This window comes from Sarcophilus harrisii, chromosome 5, assembly GCF_902635505.1.
Source record: "Sarcophilus harrisii chromosome 5, mSarHar1.11, whole genome shotgun sequence".
Classification (NCBI taxonomy): Eukaryota; Metazoa; Chordata; class Mammalia; order Dasyuromorphia; family Dasyuridae; genus Sarcophilus; species Sarcophilus harrisii.
This window is the reverse complement of record NC_045430.1, coordinates 210013104-210032314: the sequence shown is the minus strand read 5'-3', so window position 1 is coordinate 210032314 and position 19211 is coordinate 210013104. Positions and strand designations below refer to the sequence as shown.

Genomic DNA, 19211 nt, shown 5'->3' with positions numbered 1-19211 from the left:
GTTCAGCATTTTGTTTTTTTAGCTCTACTAAATCAAAGTATGATTTTTAAAAATCTTATGCTCAATATTGGGAGTCCTGAAAACAGAATAATTTCTTATGCTTTTGAGATAACATCTTTCTGGAGGTATAGAGATGGTAGAGTAGATAACTTCTTAAGGAATCTGCTCTAGGTTTCTAAAAATTTGTTTTTTAAGGGTTTGTAGCCTTTTGATCTTACTTTTCCCTAACAGAATGATTTTATCTTTAGGTGATGGAGAATACATTGTCGATAAATGACATACCTTCTATGGCAGGTTTATTGGAAGTCATTGTAATTTTATGGCAAAGCATTTGTAAAACTTTGGAACATAATGAAGAAGCAAAAACTTATACCATCACCAAATTTGCTTCTGTCCTTCCAGAGTACCTTAAGCACTTTACAGTGAGTATCAAATTGAATATCAACTGTTGCCTCTGTTATAAAGGGGATTCTTGTTTAAGTGAGGTCCTTTTCAATGAATGATATCTATCAATTTTAGAATTGCTTTTCAGAAACAGCAACAACAACTAAAAACCATTTTTATGTGTTAAATAATACCTATAATGCAACTTTTTACTTTAAATATATCATATTCTTTGCAAAAATTAAAGAGTAACTTGATCTTTAGAAAGGAGGCATCCAGCATTTTACATTATTCTTTAATACATTTTTTCCTCTTATTTCTAGGATGATCGTTGCAAGATTCCATTATTTATGTTACTGTCTTTTATGCCAGCATCAGCAGTACCCCCATTCAGGTACTATATTAATTTTTTAAATGGGGGGGACCCTTAGATAACTTGTTCCTGCTTTTATTTATTTTTGATTGTTTAGAAGTCTAAACTTAATAAAATAGTCTAGTAAATATTAAAGGACAAAAAAAGACCTTGATCATTTAGCTATTATCTACATTATTCCCCATAGAAGGAGGTAGGGAGAATGCACCTTGATTTATAGTATTTTATTTTTCCAACTCCATGTGAAGGTACTTTTCAGTATTCATCTTTGCAAAACCTTGTGTTCCAATTTTTTTCCCCCTCCTTTCCCTTCCCGATCCTTAAGACAGCAAGTACTCCAATATAGATTAAACATGTGTAATTCTTCTAAATATATTTCCATCTACATAATGCTGTGTAAAAAAAAAAAATCAGATTAAAAGGGAAAAAAAAACACAAGAAAGGAAAACAAAACAAGTAAACACAAGATGAAAATACTGTGCTTTGATTCACATTCAGTCTTCATAGTTCTCTTTCTGGATGTCTATGATACATTCCATCCCAAATCTGTTGGAATTTCTTGCATTGTTGAAGAGTCAAGTTCATCACAGTTGATCATAAAACAATCTAACCCTTGATTTTTTACAGAAAAGAAAGGAAATATATAGAGCCAAAATTATAATTTTCAAACTTGTTTTTTTAAGTTTATTTCTAGTGGTGGTGACAAATTCTCAGAGCATAATTAATTTTATTTAACCTGTAAGGAAAGATACAGATAATATTACAGAATTAAGTTTACTTATATTCTAAACTCTGTGTTACTTGTATGTATATGTATATCTATCTTAGTATTAAAGTTCCAAGACCTCACAGAAGTGTGTAGATGAGCTTGGGTTCTTGAAAGTTGGGCCAGTGAAATGAAAGTTATATTAAGTGATATCAGACTAAAAGACTTATGTATTTCAGTGATAGGACAACTGTATGTCAAACATGGAGTAACAAGTTTAGATAACTTAATTACTAGAAAATTGTTTAACAGCTGATGAATTTTTTTCAGCTCTAGTCATAAAAAAAACGAAAATGTGTAACATGCATATATGTATGTGGGTATAAAAATGCATTCAAATATTTATGAGAATGTATGTATATATACCTATGTAAAAATGGATACGTATAATTTTGTGTGTGTGTGTGTAAACATTTTTTATGTTGAACTCAAAGGCAAATAAAAAGCATGAATTTCTAGGAGTCTTGGTCATCTTTGCTTAAGATAATCATGATAAAACTGAATAAATGGACCACCATGAAGATGATTGTAACTTATTTGTAAGCATCTGTGTAGATCCAGGATGCATTAATTGAAACATGACAAACGTAATAAATCCTTGAAACATAGTCAAGATATATTTCAATATTTGGTATAATTGGGAAAGTAGACAGAGGGAAGGATGGTGGAAAGTGTTTAGAAAAAATATAATATTATTAAGAAATGAATGAAACCTCTTGCATATAAACAATGCTTTTTTAAAGAAGAGAATTGAAGGAAGATATAAATGGTGAGTGTACAGCATAAAAATTAAGATAGATATGTCACTTTCTTAAATTTTATTTTTTACTTTAAGCATGTGCTTTTTTTTATACATTCCCTCATTCCTGCTCCCTGCTTCCACTCCCCGGGGAAAAAAAAGAACAAAAGAAAACGCTTCTAAATAAAAACAAAATTTTACATTATCTCTAAAAATTTATCATTCTGCATATTGAACCCATCACCTCTCATGAGGTGTGTAGCAAGTATATTTATTTGTCCTCTAAAATTATGATTGGACAGCCAGAATCCTTAAGTCCTTTCAAGTTGTTCATTTGAAAAATCTTGTTATTTTTGTATAAATTGTTTTGCTAGTTCTGCTCACCATGCTCTATATTAGTTTATTCAGTCTTCCCAGGTTTTTCTGAAACCATCCCATTTCTTCTGGGATGATAATATTCTACTATGTTACTTTGCCATATTTTGTTAAACTATTTCGTAATTATGGTCAGCCCATTATTTTATAGTTTGTTTGAAGTTATCTACATATAGACTGATTACAGTGTATATTTAAAATGTTTCATTAATACACACAAAGTTCTCAGAGAACATATAATCATTTCTTTTAAGTTGTTATGTTAGTGAAAGTCAATATATTTATCTTTTCAACTTGATTCTCAAAAACTTTAAAATGAAAATTAGAAAATAGGATTCTTTAAAAGAAAGAGAACCATAAATAGTTTCTCTACCTCTTTTTGATGTTGTTCAGTCATTTCAGTCATGTCCAACTCTTTGTGAATCCATTTGGGGTTTTCTTGGCAAAGGTAATGGAGTGGTTTGCCATTTCCTTCTCTAGATCATTTTGTTTTCCATATAAGGAACTGAGGCAAACAGGGTTTAAGTAACTTATCCAGAGTTACAAAGCTAGAAAGTATCTGAGGTTGGTTTTGAGCCCACAAAAATAAATCTTCTGATTCCAAATCCAATGTTTTATCTACCGTACCATCTTTTAACTGCATGAAAATTAATTAGTATAACTTCTTGTGAGGGTAAGTTTTGAGGACTATTCCTTGAAAATGTTAAAAAATTTGTTAAAATGTGTGTATGATAGTCTCTTATTTGTAATTTATTCAAGCACTTATCTTGCACTGAAAAAATAATTGCAAATAAGTACTGTAATATGAACTAATTTATCAAGAATTGATAGATTTTGGCATTTTTCATCTTTTAGAAACAATGAATATCTGTTACCATCTTAAATAGATATTTATGTTTTTGGAATTTTCAGCTGTGGTGTGATCTCTGTATTGAGGAATCAAGAAGAGGGATCTACAGAAAACAAGTGTCACACCCTAATAGATTGTCTTTGTTCTTGGGGACAAGTAGGACATATCTTTGAACTTATTTGTGATTGGTTGCCAGATGGAGAGGCCAAAAAGAAAGTATGTAAATTTTCAAATTCTAAACTTTTATTTAATAATATATTTATGTAACAATTTGTTGCATGAAAATTCTTGAATTACAAATTATTTGTTTTGTTTTCACTATTAATTGTAAAATTTAGTGTGTACTTTCGTTTTATTCAGAATAAGTCAACTTCTAAACGCCAAGTACGAATTCAAGATACGCGTCAGGCAAAACCTGAATTGGCATTGGATTATCTGGAGTACTTATTGCTTCATAATAAGAATAGAGATTTTCTGTTGTCTCTCCCAGAAAAGAGACTAAACAGTCTTTTGAAAGCACTTGAAACTTCAAAGGTAATTTTTTCATAATATAAATACCAAATGTTGATTAGGATTAGCTATTGTTAGAATGTTCAAATTTCTCATACTTGTGTTATCAATAGAATATTAGAGCTTAAAATATTCATAGATGTTGTCTTGTTCAGCTGCCTCATTTTACAGATGAGGAAATTTATGTCCAGAAAGTTGCTAAGGTCCTTTGTCACATGTTAGTGTAGCAAAACCTTTACAAGAACCTTGGTCTTCTGAGTATCTTGGTTAAAATGAATTGGGAAGACAAGATTAAAATGTGAAAAAACTAGTGACCGATACAAGGAAACCAGCAATTATTGGTTACCTTATGTAATAAAATTCATATGTATATTATGAATTTCAAGACAGATCGAATCAGGATTAGACTAGACCACCTGTGAAACAATTCATGAAGCAGCTAAACCTTGAATTACACAATAGATGATGGGGAGTATATAGAGAAGGGGGTGAAGGATATTTCAAATAGGGTTAATAGCATGAATACTGATAGAAACTGACATGGCATGAATTTGAGTATTATATATTAAGGAGTTAAGAAGTTTTTAGTTCCTACTGTTGCTTATTTCATCTTGACTCTATTGCTGAAATTTGGAACCAAGATTAGTAATGGAAATGTATTAAACACAAACACAATTAGTTTTTCCTTTTCATCAGGGGGAATGATGAAAAGGAAGGGCTGAAAGCAAATAGCATATGCCAGAAAAGTACCTCTTATTCTGTGGCACAAGTTTTAAGGAATTAAAAAAAATTAGTAGCCGACATCAAAAAACAAGACATCATATTGTTCTTCAGGCTGATGGAAACTTTTTTTTTAAAACCTTAAGTAACTTATTTTTTTCTAAAAATGTCTAGTGAGGAACTGTAGTACGTACTACTAGACATAGAATTATGTTTACCTTGTTCAGTGGACAACTAATTAGTTAAATGAAAGAGTCAAGAAATATATTTGAGTTTTATATACAGATATTTGCTACTAATTTTAAGATGTAGAAAGTTTAACTATATTTGCTATTTTCATGGAACTTAGTATGAGAGAAACTAGCCATTTACCAGGAGTAGGGGAAGTCATGATATTTATATATATAATAAATATAATAAATTTATATATATAATAAATATGTGTAGTATAGAGTGAACAAAGAATTTCATGAGATCTAGCTAGGGAAGAGAATTTTTTCTGAATGGCTAGAAGAAGTTGATACCTGAGTAAACAAAGTTTGAAAGGATGAACTAGGAGATGCAAAGGAAGAAAAAGATTTTTCTTAAATGCCTGGCAAAGGAGTTGAAATAGACTGGAGGTGATAGGGAAACACCACAGAATTTAAAAACCATCTTTTCCCCATCATTGTTTAATGCTGAACTTCAATATCAAAAGGGTATTTTCACATATATACAGTAGAACAGAAAAATAGAAAAATAATATGAAACAAAATTTCTGTTTTATACAATTTTTAAAAAATATACAATCAATCCAATCTGTAGTTTGTTTTTGTTCTTATTTTCTCAGAGTCTAGCATAATATCAGGCATATTGAAGACACTTAAATGCTTACTGATTGATTAGTGCTTTTTTAATCATCACCTGTTTTGGGGTGCTTTTTTACTTAGCAAAACTTGTTTATATCTGTTATTTAATGATACCTAGTATTTATTTATTGATTTCTATTGATCATGTAAGTTTCTATTTCTGACCTGGTTTCTTTTAGATATTCCTATAAGTATTTGCCCATTCTATATAGGACATAGTTGTCAGTTGTTCTAGTAACCATTTAATTTTTTTTCTTTTGATTACTTTTTTATTGTAGCCTTTTTAGATTTTTCTTTTTACATTTTAATACCTTATTTCAAAAGCTGTTATTTTATATGATTACTGAATTAAAATTCTAATTAAGTAATTAGTATATCAAGACTTTTGAACTCTAGGAGTGTATCTTCATCCCTGTGTTTTAGAAATTAAATCCATATTTAGTCATTTTATTTTATTCTAGTGCTAAATTTACAAAGAGCTTTGTTGGACTTAAAATTAACAAGCCTAAATATAACTAAATCCAAGGTGACTTTTTGATTGCAGCACTGGAACAGCATTATCTGATGTAATTTTCTAAGATTAGTGTGGTTGCATATATTTGAGAATGAGACTTAAATTCCTTGTCACTTAACCATTTGCCATTGTATTACAGAAAGATATTGTATCAGTTATACAGTCATCTGATATAAAGTCGCCAAACTTCAATCAAGCAACTGCTGTACGAGCCTTTACTATTTATTGTCGATTATGTATTCATCTCCACGCCAAGGTATATAGTTTTACAATGGCATAAAAATCATGTTAGCAAATAAGATTCATTACTGATTTGGTTTTTTTTTATTGTTGAATAGTTTTGCTCAGAAGAAAAGATTTATCTGTCTCTTTTGGAAGAAACTGGATTTTGGATAGAAAACCAAGTACTACCTATTATTCATCAACAAGAAGAACATTTGAAATCCTGTAGAGAGATTTGTCAGAAAACTATTCAGGTTGGGACTTTATCTTGCCTTTCTTTATATCTTCAGTGCTTAGCATAGTGCCTGGAGAAGGTGGCACTTAATAAATGCTTATTTGAAATATAACACATTTTTTCTCAGTGTGAATTGGCTTAGTTTTGGATTTTGTTATTGATGCACTTTAAAATTATATGTTTAAGATTTACATAGCATTAAGGAGAATTATAAACCATAGAGCAATATAAGTGACCAGAATTCATTTTGTTAATTCACATTTTTGTTGTGCCTTTTTTTTTTTTTTTTTTTTTTTTTTTTTTTTAATAAAAGATTGAAAGGTAAAAGTATAGTATTTGTGAATTGGGAAAACAGTATCTAAAACTATTCTTATAGAAGTATTTCAAATATGTTTATATAAATCAGAAAGGATCTGGCCTATTAAACGTTAGAAAGACTGAATTTTATTAAACTTTTTATAGTTTTTATTTTAATGGTGATTTTTATCATCACGCCTTATCAATCCATCTCTTTCTTTTGTAGGCCTATGTCACAGTGTGTAAAGATGCTGTAATGATTGGCTTTGGAGATTCTAAGTTTCACGTGCAGTTTTTAAAAATAACTCTTGGAATTTTGCAAACAGGTACTTCATTTTTTTTAATAGAGTACAAGTACGATTTATTTTGTGATACAGCTTTCCTACAAGTACATATCCAGTGTTTTATTAAATACTAATGGCATGTATTATCCATTTTAGCAAACCTTTTAGAAACAAAATTGTTTTTAAAATTTTTTTTTGGTTGCAAAAAAAATGGAGACATATTTTTGAGGTTTTTTGAAGGTAAAAAACCTTTAAAAAAAAAGTTTCCCCAAAACTGATATTGGGATTAGTTCTGGGATCTGAGAGATTTTAGTAATGGCTTTAACTAAGCACATGTTCCTTAAAGTTTGGCTTTATTTATCCATGTGACTCATTTGCCTGGACATGGAAAATGTGTCTAAAAACCTGAGACCTTTAATATCCATTGATGAAGAGGGTTGTAGAATCTTAAGAGAGCCCAAAAAGGCAGTATTCCACTGAGGTATAATCAAGAAGGAAATCCCCTTCTTGGGATCTATCACTGTGTTCCGGAAATTATGTGTACTTTTTATAATGACATTCACACAACAAACACTCACATAAAAGATTTTAAAAATAAATATGTTTTGATCTGCATTCAGACTTTGTTCTTTCTCTGGAGTGAATAGCATTTTTCATCATAAGACCTTTGGAATTGTATTGGGTCATTATTTTGCTTAAGATAAATAAGTCATTTACAATTTTTCTCTGTACAACATTGTTATTACTGTGCACACTGTTTTCCTGGTTCTGTTCACTTTACTTTGCATTAATTAACATAAGTTTTATCATATTTTTCTTACTCTTCATTTCTTCTAGCACAATAATAGTATTTCATTACAGTCATACCACAGTTCAGCCATTCAATTAATGATCATCCCCTTAGTTTATAGTTATTTGCCACCCCAAAAAGTGTTACTATAAATATTTTTGTGTATATAGAGGGTTTTTTCCTTTTATTTTTAAATCTCTTTGTGTTATAGACTTAGTAGTAGTATTATTGTATCAAAGAGTATAGTCCTTTGGGCATAATTCCAAATTGCTCTCCAAAATGTTTGGATTAATTCACAACTTCATCAAGAGTACATTAGTATCACAGTTTTTCCATATTTCTTCCAACATTTGCCATTTCCCTTTTCTGTTGTATTAGCCAAGCTGGGAGATACAAAGTAGAGCCTCAGGCTTAATCTACATTTTTCTCATCAGTAGTGAGGGCAGCTAGGTGGCGCAGTATATAGAGTACCAGATCTAGAATCAGGAAGACTGATTTTGTAGAATTCAAATCTAACTTCAGCTATTTATTAGCTATGTGACCTGGGTCAAATCATTTAACTGTTTACCTCAGTTTCCTCATCTGTAAAATGAATTGAAGAAGGAATCTTTGCCAAGAAAACCTCAAATGGGGTCACCAAGATTTGGACATGATTGTAAAGTTACTGAATAAAAATAATCAATAGTCACTTAGAGCAGTTTTTTCAAGAAACTCTAGTTAACTTTAATTTCTTTTTCTGAAAATTGCCTATTCATATCCTTTGATTATTTGTCAATTGAGATGTGTCTAATATTTTTATAGATTTGACTCAGTTCTCCATATAATTAAGAAATGAAACCTTTATCAGACTGGGTTGCTGTAAAATTTCCCCCCAGCTTTCTGTTTTTCTTCTAATCTAGGATGTATTGGATTTATTTGTGCAAAAACTCTTTAATTTAACGTAGTCAAAATTATCAATTTTGATTCTTTTTAATGCTCTCTATCTCTTTTGTTTTAAGCTCTTCATTTATTTGTGGATCTAACAGATAAGACATTCCATTTTCCTCTAATATATTTATGATATCTCCCTTTACATCTAAATCTAAAGTACCCATTTTGACCTTAACTAATATGAGAGATTGGTCTTTATCTACTTTGTGCCAAACTACTTTCCATATTTCCTAGCAATTTTGGTCAGATAGTGACTTCTTGTCTCAAATGCTTATATCTATGCATTTATCAAACACTAGATAAGTATGGTCATTTACTACTCTGTAAAGTGTACCTCATCTATTCTGCTGGTCCACCACTTTATTTCTTAGCCAGTATTAGATTGTTTTAATGATTATCACTTTGTAATACAATTTGAGATTTTCTGTGGCTAGGCCACTTTACTTTCACATCTTTCCTCGCTTTGTCAACTAAGATCTCCTCTTCTACAGTGCCTCTTAAATTCTAGTGCCTTTCCTGTTTATTATTTACTATTTATTCTGCAGATAGCTAATTTCATACTTTTATTTTTTGTCTGCTCATTAGATTTACAGGGTCCTTAACGCAAGGATTTGTCTTTTGGCTATTTTTGGTTTTTTTAGGACTCTTTGTATCTCTAGAGCTTAGCATACTGTCTGGAACATAGTAAGAACTTAATAAATGTTTATGGATTTATTGGTGTGTTTTAAAAGCACTTATTTTCTAATTTTTTTTGGAATCTTTTATAAATTTAGTTGCTATAACATTGAGTAGACATTGAACTTCAATATTTTCTCATTGTCAGTGGTATCCTGTAAGTGTTTTATAATGTTTTATAATTAATTCCTTTGCTAATCATTGCCCATTTTTCTCATTTGAATTTAGTTTTGCCATATTATATTACTATAATTCTAGATTTTCTTAAGTTGAGTTAAATTTGCATAAATCTTATGTCCTTGAATCAGTATTTTTCTGAATTATCTATATTTCTAGTAGGCAACATAACATTGTATCTTTGAATCTATTCAAATAAACCATTTCCTTTGCATCAGAGAAGGCAAATCAATTTCCATTTAAGGCTGTAGTGGTTTTGGTTTTGGTTTTTTATTTTACTTTTTTTCCACCATACTTTACTTAGTAATTTGTTATGTCAGTATGAAATAATTATCTTATTGTACTCTGGCATAACCCTAACTTAATCTTCCTACACTCATAACCACAAATAAACATGGTTTCTGTGTTAATTGTCAATTAAAAAAACAAAAAGGAAACAAAAAGCCCTCCCTCCTTTCTGCCACCCTCTTTGAAATGAAAATAATGCTCGGAATCTATCTTGTTAAAACCAGTACAAGCTTGTTTTCTTCTGACATATCTATTGAGAAGATATGATAAAATATGTATTAGTTGATCAGGAAGCACTTAAAAATTTTTTCAATAATATTTTATTTTCTAAATACATTAAGGATAATTTTCAACATTAATTTTTATAATACTTTGTTATTTTTCTCCCTCCTTCTCTTACCTTCTTTTCCCCAAGACAGCAATTACTCTCATATAGATTAAATATGTGCAATTAGAAACATTGTGTTATTAGCCTTTGGGCCCTGTTTTATAATCTTGAAGAGATTATAATCTGTTTTAGAAAACAGTATGTATACACATAATTACACACAAAATTCATAGAAAATGCACAAAATAATTTTGAGAAGGCAGCTACAGTTAAGGAGGTCACAAAAAGTCTAATGTAAGAGGTCACATGAGAATTCCATTTTGTAGGAATTCTATGAAGCAAAAGTATGTGAGTAAAGCACTTGGTCTAAAATATAGGAAATATGAAGGCAATAGTATGGAATAACCTTAGAAAAGTTTAGACCAAGATCGTGAAGGCCTTTTAAATGCCAACAGAGCAATTTGTAATTTATCATAGAAACAAAAGGAAGCCCTGATACATTGTGAGCAGGGCTCTAATGGACAAAATTGTTTTAATTATATAACTTTGGAATGTATTTGCACCAAAGGATCAGAGTAGAATTTTTATGACAATTTAAGTAACATAATGCTATTCATATAGTTGTATTAACTGATCAAAAAACTAGTATTAATTCAATTAAAATATGTTAAAGAAACTAATTTGTCATTTTTTCTCCATTCCTCCCCTTGTTTTTTAGAGAAAGGGTATTTTTGTATTCCACTACTCCTTTGTATTCTCAAAGAGATGACATCAAGTTCTTTAATTCAGATATATAATTCAAAAGAAGAAGTTGAAACTTTTTTTGACTTGATTCAGAAAGTGTTCCAGAAAATGTTGGAATGTGTTGCATACAATTTCAAAAAGCAAGAAGAAGAAGGCCTAGAGGTATATTCTGTAGCTTTCTTTTATAATTTATTTTATGTTAAAATTTGAGATTAGATGAACCACTAACCCATAAGATCATGACTAGAAATGAGTTATAGTGTAGCTTTACCTTGAAGAAGGTTTCAACATGTAATAAAAATATATAAATAATATATATATATATATATGTAAAATATATAAATACAAGTTTCTTATCAAACATTACAAAGTATACTTTTATTAAAATTCAGAAATAGAGGTAATTTATTTGTCATGTAGAAAATGACTTGCACCATTTTAAGCCCTCAAACAAAACTTCATTAAACTATGCGTTTAAATTTTTGAATGATGTTATTTCATTTATTTAAGTGCTTAATGACTTGATTTAGACTGTAGCTCTCCTTTCTACATATTCTGCCAACTCCTTTTCTCTCTTCCATCACTATATATTTTTTAATTTTATACTTTAAACTTTTATTTTAACTTCAATTTAGAGGTTCTATACAGTATACTGGAGTATTTACTTTTATATTTTTCCTTTGAGCATTTTCAGTAAATAAACAGTTCCATTTATCCATCTGAAAAGTCAAGAATATATCTAGAAAAAAAAATTTTAAACAATCATAGAGGATGCACTGTATTTCTGCTATTTGTTCTTTGATTTACCCTTGGCTAAAAAACAATTAAATTTTCATTTGTGGTTTGTTGACCTTCACTGGCTCTAAATGTTATATCAAACCCAGATAATTAAAATTATGTATCCTAATTTTTATACAGTTTAAACTAATTTAAGATTATACATAGTGTTAGGAAAATATCTTTCATTTTGTTTGGCTAAATATTTAAAAGAAATAGGTTGTTTGGTTTTTAAGTGTATGAATTTAGACTTGTAAGAGACCTTACAGTCCACGGATTTCCCAATTCCCTTCTTAAAGAAATGGTGAAACTGATGTAGATAGTGAAGGCCACAGTCATACAGCTAGAAGAAAATTTGTTTTTTTCCAAATTCATAAAAAAAAAATCAAGATGAACTTTGAAGATCTTACTGTCGTAACGTCATTTTACAAATCAGAAATTTAGGAAGAGAATTGTTGCTAAAAGTCATAAAACATGAAATGGCTTGTATTTCTATTATGTCAGCATTTTCCAATTCACATTATAGTGTAAACTACTTTAAGGCAACTAGGTGCACAGTATAGCGTGCCAGAGCTGGAGTCAGGAAGTCTCACCTTCGTGAATTCAAATCTGGCCTCAAATATTAGCTTTGTAACCCTGGACAAGTCACTTTATCCTGTTTGGATCAGTTTCCTCGTGTGTAAAATGAGCTAAGAAAATGGCAACCTGATCGATGTTTTTGCTTAAATCAGGTCACAAAGAGTTAAACATAACTGAAAAATGACTCGGTATCATCCAGTGGCAGATGGATCACTCTTCCATAGGCTGCCATATTTCTGAGACTCTGGAGTTGATAGGAGAAGAGAAGAGAAACTGAGAGCTAAGGTGAAAAGAAGAAAGGGATAGGAGAAATGATAGAAGAGGATGCCAGTTCTTTTTTCATTATGTTTAAAGAATTAAAGACTTGTAGAAATTTTTTTTAAAATCCAGATTGGTAGAAATTTTCTAAAAACTGATGGGAAAAAGTTCTACTGTATCATAGATTTTGATGATCTAGCCAATACATGACATTAATAACATGGATTGATGTAAAAAGATGATTTAAAAACTATTCTATAAATCATTTCCCCTTTTTAAATGTTTCACCAGAGATATTGGCATTTACACACCTCTGTGCCTTTCTGTAAATAGCTTCTTCATAGGAATTAGTTAATAAGCGCTGAAATTGCTGAAGAGCTAAAAACTAAAAGTAAGAGGAGAAATTCATGTATTTGTTAATCAGACTTTTGGATCCTGAGAGCTATTTTTAATTTGTTTATCTGTTTTCAGAAGTAATACTAAATATGGTTTTAGCTCTATTAAAATAACTGTTTTTTTTTTTTTTATTAGTTACTCAATTCTATTCAAGTGCCTCTTGATGAATTTATAAGTGCTGTCCAGTCTTGGCATATGAATACATCAGTACACCAAGGAGTCCTTTCTACTCTCTTAGCTGCAATAGTCGTTGAAATAAGTCACAAATTACGAAAGGTAAAGTATGCTACTCCAGAAAATATCACAGATATTCTGATTTTCATATATGGTTCAGTATTTCTCAGTAGTAATTTATTTGGAAGGCTTAACAAAGAATGCTCTCAAAATTTTGAGTATATATGCTGCTTTTAAGGAAGATTTTTGGTAAAATTTTGGGTTGCAGGATTTCCTACAACTATTAAGTAATGTTTTAATTTATATTCATTTAGGCATACAAAGAAAAGACATTTATTTGCAACTTCATTTAATCGATACTTTTTGAGTGGTAAACTTGTCTTAGTTCTTTTGCGAAAGATGCAGAAAATAATAAATGGCCTGAAGCTAATTACAAGGTTAGATATTTAGCTAGAAACATCCATAAAATGAATCAAGATCCTTTGACTTAAAATCCATTGATTGAGTTGCATAGAATAATAAATATAGAAACTTGTTCACAAAGTAGGAGATAAGTTAGAATTAAGAGTCATCTGTTTACACAGATTGTTAGAATTAAGAGTCATCTGTTTATACTTTGGAAGAGAGCTTTAGAGCAAAGAAGGGAAAGTACTATTAAAATTTATAGACTGTATCTTGGAACTAAAATTAAAAACAGTAAGTTTAAAAAGAATTCATATAAAGATTCATGGCAAATTATTACAGAAATGTTAGGTTTGAGCTTTTGAGAAGATTATCATTGGAGTCCAAATATCTCTTGTTGCCAGTTGAGCTATTCATTTGAATTTTTTATAGATCAAGAAAGGATATAGAAATAATATTGGAAAGATTAGGCAAGATTCTTTTAGGAATATATATATATATATACACACATATATATGTGTATATATATATATATATATATATATATATGAATTATAGTTTATAAGTAAAAACCACATTCCTGTAATTCATCACAAAAATGGTTAATGATATTTCATTCTTGACTCCTTTTTTTGATCTCTGCCTTTGAAAATTCTGACCATATTACATATTAATATTTATACTTAGTGATACTCTTGATTTTATTTTAGCCTAGTTAAGATTTCATTAGTAAATGAAAACAAATAACAAATTCCTGCTGCTGCCACAGAGATGTTTATGCACTTAAATTATTTTCTTCACAACCTCATTTTACACTGTCATGTCCCTCATCCATCTTAGCTAAAATAAGATTGAAAGTTCCCATGTATTTGATTTTAATCAAAATGCTTTTAATCAAAACCCACATGATTAACTAGTTTAGAGACAGTATTCCCTTTAATTTCATAACTAGTAGTTCGGCCAATTTTTTTGATAGATTCTTTTAGATGCAACAGTTTAAAAAGGTATAATGTAATATTATGGAATTTGTCCTAAAAGAAGCTGCATATGTCTGTCTCATACTTCAAGTGTAGATGATATCCAAGCCTGAAGAGAGAGCTGACCAACTTGTGGAAATGCATAGAGGAAGGAGAAAATTTTTATTAAATTGGGCAAATCACTTTACCACTACAGGTTTCAATTTGCTGGTTGGTAAAATGTGGGAGTTGGAATAGGTGATTTTTTTTTTTTATCTTAATTTTATTTTATTTTATTCATATATATATATATATATATATATATATATATATATTTTGTTGATTAAACTCGGTTTATTCTTTTTTCTATTTTTAAATTTTTATTTATTTATTTTAATAATAGCTTTTTATTTACAAGTTATATGCATGGGTAATTTTACAGCATTGACAATTGCCAAACCTTTTGTTCTAGTTTTTCCTCTCCTTACCCTCCACCCCTCCCCAGATGGCAGGATGACCAATACATGTTAAATATGTTAAAGTATAAATTAAATACAAAATAAGTATACATGTCCAAACCGTTATTTTGCTGTACAAAAAGAATTGGACTCTGAAATAGTGTACAATTAGCCTGTGAAGAAAGTCAAAAATGCAGGTGGGCAAAAATATAGGGATTGGGAATTCGATGTAATGGTTCTTAGTCATCTCCCAGAGTTCTTTCACTGGAGGTAGCTGGTTCAGTTCATTACTGCTCCATTGGAACTGATATTTGGTTCATCTCATTGCTGAAGATGGCCAGGTCCATCAGAATTGATCATCATATAGTATTGTTGTTGAAGTATATAATGATCTCCTGGTCCTGCTCATTTCACTCAGCATCAGTTCATGTAAGTCTCTCCAGGCCTTTCTGAAATCATCCTACTAGGCATTTCTTACAGAACAATAATATTCCATAACATTCATATACCACAATTTATTCAGCCATTCTCCAACTGATGGGCATCCATTCATTTTCTAGTTTCTAGCTACTACAAACAGGGCTACCCCAAATGCATTCTTGCACATACAGGTCCCTTTCCCTTTAAGATCTCTTTGGGATATAAGCCCAGTAGTAACACTGCTGGGTCAAAGGGTATGATAACTTGATAACTTTTTCAGCATAGTTTCAAATTGCTCTCCAGAATGGCTTGATGTATTTACAATTCCACTAACAATGTATCAGTGCCCCTGTTTACCCACATCCCGCCAACATTCCGCATTATCTTTCCCTGTCATTCTAGCCAGTCTGACAGGTGTGTAGTGGTATCTCAGAGTTGTCTTAATTTGCATTTCTCTGATTAATAATGATTTGGAGCATCTTTTCATATGACTAGAAATAGTTTCAATTTCTTTGTCTGAGAATTGTCTGTTCACATTCTTTGATCATTTATCAATTGGAGAATGGCTTGATTTCTTATAAATTTGAGTCAATTCTCTATATATTTTGGAAATGAGGCCTTTCTCAGAACCTTTGATTGTAAAAATGTTTTCCCAGTTTATTGCTTCCCTTCTAATCTTGTCTGCATTAGTTTTGTTTGTACAAAAACTTTTCAGTTTGATATAATCAAAATTTTCTATTTTGTGATCAGTAATGATCTCTAATTCTTCTTTGGTCATAAATTTCTTCCTCTTCCACAGGTCTGAGAGGTAAATTATCCTGTGTTCCTCTAATTTATTTATAATCTCATTCTTTATGCCTTGGTTATGAATTCATTTTGACCTTATCTTGGTGTACGGTGTTAAGTGTGGGTCAATGCCTAGTTTCTGCCATACTAGTTTCCAATTTTCCCAGCAATTTTTGTCAAACAGTAAGTTTTTATCCCAAAAGCTGGGGTCTCTGGGTTTGTCAAACACTAGAGTATTAAGATTATTGACTGTTTTGTCCTTTGAATCTAACCTATTCCACTAATCAACTAATCTATTTCTTAGCCAATACCAAATGGTTTTGGTAACTGCTGCTTTATAATATAATTTTAGATCTGGTACAGCTAGACCACCTTCATTTGATTTTATTTTTCATTAATTCCCTTGAAATTCTTGATCTTTTGTTTTTCCATATGAATTTTGTTATTCTTTTAGGTCATTAAAATAGTTTTTTGGGGAGTCTGATTGGTATAGCGCTAAATAAATAGATTAGTTTAGGTAATATTGTCATCTTTATTATATTTGCTCGCCCTATCCAAGAGCATTTAATATTTTTCCAATTGGTTAGATCAGACTTAATTTGTGTGAAAAGTGGTCTGTAATTTTGCTCATATAGTTTCTGATTTTCCCTTGGCAGATAGATTCCTAAATATTTTATATTATCAGTAGTTACTTTAAATGGAATTTCTCTTTGTAACTCTGACTGTTGGATTTTGTTAGTGATATATAAGAATGCTGATGACTTATGTGGGTTTATTTTATAACCAGCAACTTCTGCAAAAGTCTTTTTATGTGTTAGGGAATCCAATGATTGCAAGAGATTTTGAAGTCCTATAACAGTCTTATCATTTCTCAGAAAATCCAATGATTCCTAAGGGCTTTCAAGTCTTATGTCTCAGAGAATCCAATGATTCCTGAGGACTTTCAAGTCCTATAACAATCTTATGTCTCAGAGAATCCAGTGATTCCTCAGGGTTTTCAAGTCTACAACAATCTTATCATGTCTCAGAAAATCCAATGATTCCTGAGGGTTTTGAAGTCCATCAATTTTTGATGTCAATGAGTCAAACGCCATAACTGCCAGGCTCTTTCAATAGTGGACGCAATCAGCAACACAACCACCTGATATTTCTTGGGTCTTCTCCTTCGTTTCAAGGGTCGGCTCTGTCTCTCTGCGATGGACAAGGCAAATACGGCTCATTGACACCCATCTGATTTCTTCTCCACCTGTAGAGATACAAGCAAAGCCTCTCCCCCAAGCAGTCAGCTTATCTGGTCCCTTCCATTCACCACTTTCTGGGTCTCTCCACAGCACCTGGCGATTATCTAAAGATAGTGGAGCTGCTTGCACTGGACACTGCCCTTCCGGTGGGTTATAAAACCTGTCTGCCGGAGCCAGTGCATCTTTGTCAAAAATCAAGAAGTTAATAGTATAAAGGGTTAGATTTAGAAGTTCTCTAAGGTTACCTGTGGCTCCTCCTTTCTTTTGTTTTTGGAGGAACGTCTTAATGTCTGTTTCTCCTCTCTACTCTTGCCTGTCCTTGAAGATTAAAAGGTATGCCCGTGGTGTGTAAAATCTTATACTGTGCACAAAAGTGCAAAATGTTTGGAAGTATAAGCAGGACCATTGTCTGTTTTTATTGCTTGTGGCACACCCATAATGGCAAATGCTTGTGTGAGGAATTCAGTGACCACTCGGGCTGTCTCTTTTGCTGCTGGTATTTTAAAAGTGAATCCTGAAAAGGTGTCTAACACAACATGGACAGGCGACCAAAAGATTTATAATGGGTCACATCCATTTGCCAGATATCATTGGGTCTCAAATCACGAGGCCGTACAGGCTTTTACTATGCTCCTAGCTTCCTCTCTTGTTATTCCAAATTGTAAATGTAAAGCTCAAGCAGCCTGATGATATTTAGAATGAGATGCCTGGGCTTCTTGGAATAAAGGAGTATTGACCAACATAGTTAGAAGGCGATCTGCCTTTGAATTGCCATCAAATATGGGACCTGGAAGTCCACTATGAGAGTGGACATGCAATATATAGATCTTACCTGGATGCTTTCTCACTTGCTCTTGAAGTTTCTTAAAGAGCTGATATTTATTAGAGGCTGCAAATTTTATTTGGGCTGTGGCAATTCTTTGTACCACACTACTGAATAGGCCGAATCAGATATTACATTTATGTCTCCTGGATAATAAGAGCTAGAATGATTGCATACAGTTCATTCTGCTGAGTGGATTGAAAAGGAGTTCTGACTACTCTCTTTATAGTTGTCATGAGAATATACAGCACAAATACTATGTTTGGATGCATCTTTAAAGATGTTCCTTTAACAGGAACTTTAGAAACTTTTTCTTCAAGAATCCATTGCCATTTATGTAATAGTCTGGTTATCTTTAATGGAGACCCATGTGTAAAATTTGGAGCCGTGGCTAACAAAATTTGCCACTCTGGGATGGTCTCACAACACACATTAATTTGTGTATTGGTATAAAAGGTGTATATCTTGTCAGGTCTTATCCCAGATAATTGTACTGCTCGCTTAATGACCTTTAATAAAATTCTAGCCACAAGCACTGGGTAAGGAGTAAGGAAGGCTTTGTTCTGGTTGTGCCGGAAGGTTCACCCACTCTATCACACTGTCTCCTTGATGAAGGACTGCTGTGGGTGCCTCTTGTGTGGCAAAAACTGATATTTCCAAGGTTTTTGAGTGACTTTCAACTACATTGGATAAAGCCAGTTCAACTTTTCTCAAAGCCTCTTGAGCTTCTTTTGTAAGTTGGAGTGGTGAATTTAAAGCACTATCTCCCCTTAAAATATCATGTAATGGTTGCAGTTGAAAATACTATACTTTTAAGAAGTTTTTTTCTTTGACATCTAGCCAAAATTTGGCTCTTTATATATAGCTTTTACTCATTGCTCTTGGTTTTACT

General features: G+C 31.3%; 1 protein-coding gene across 3 annotated transcripts in view; it reads left to right on the top strand.

Annotated features, from left to right (window-relative positions):
- NCAPG2 (non-SMC condensin II complex subunit G2) overlaps positions 1-19211 on the top strand; it is a 78888-nt gene that overhangs the window by 42279 nt on the left and 17398 nt on the right. For all 3 annotated transcript variants that reach the window (XR_004229741.1, XM_031939581.1, XM_023505016.2), the window contains exons 16-24: positions 249-422; positions 708-778; positions 3550-3703; positions 3848-4021; positions 6219-6335; positions 6418-6555; positions 7060-7159; positions 11024-11211; positions 13195-13335. Coding sequence is in view for 2 of the 3 variants with exons in the window: in XM_031939581.1 (XP_031795441.1) it covers positions 249-422; positions 708-778; positions 3550-3703; positions 3848-4021; positions 6219-6335; positions 6418-6555; positions 7060-7159; positions 11024-11211; positions 13195-13335 (1257 nt within the window). In the remaining variant the exon portion in view is untranslated. The remainder of the gene's footprint in view (positions 1-248; positions 423-707; positions 779-3549; positions 3704-3847; positions 4022-6218; positions 6336-6417; positions 6556-7059; positions 7160-11023; positions 11212-13194; positions 13336-19211) is intronic.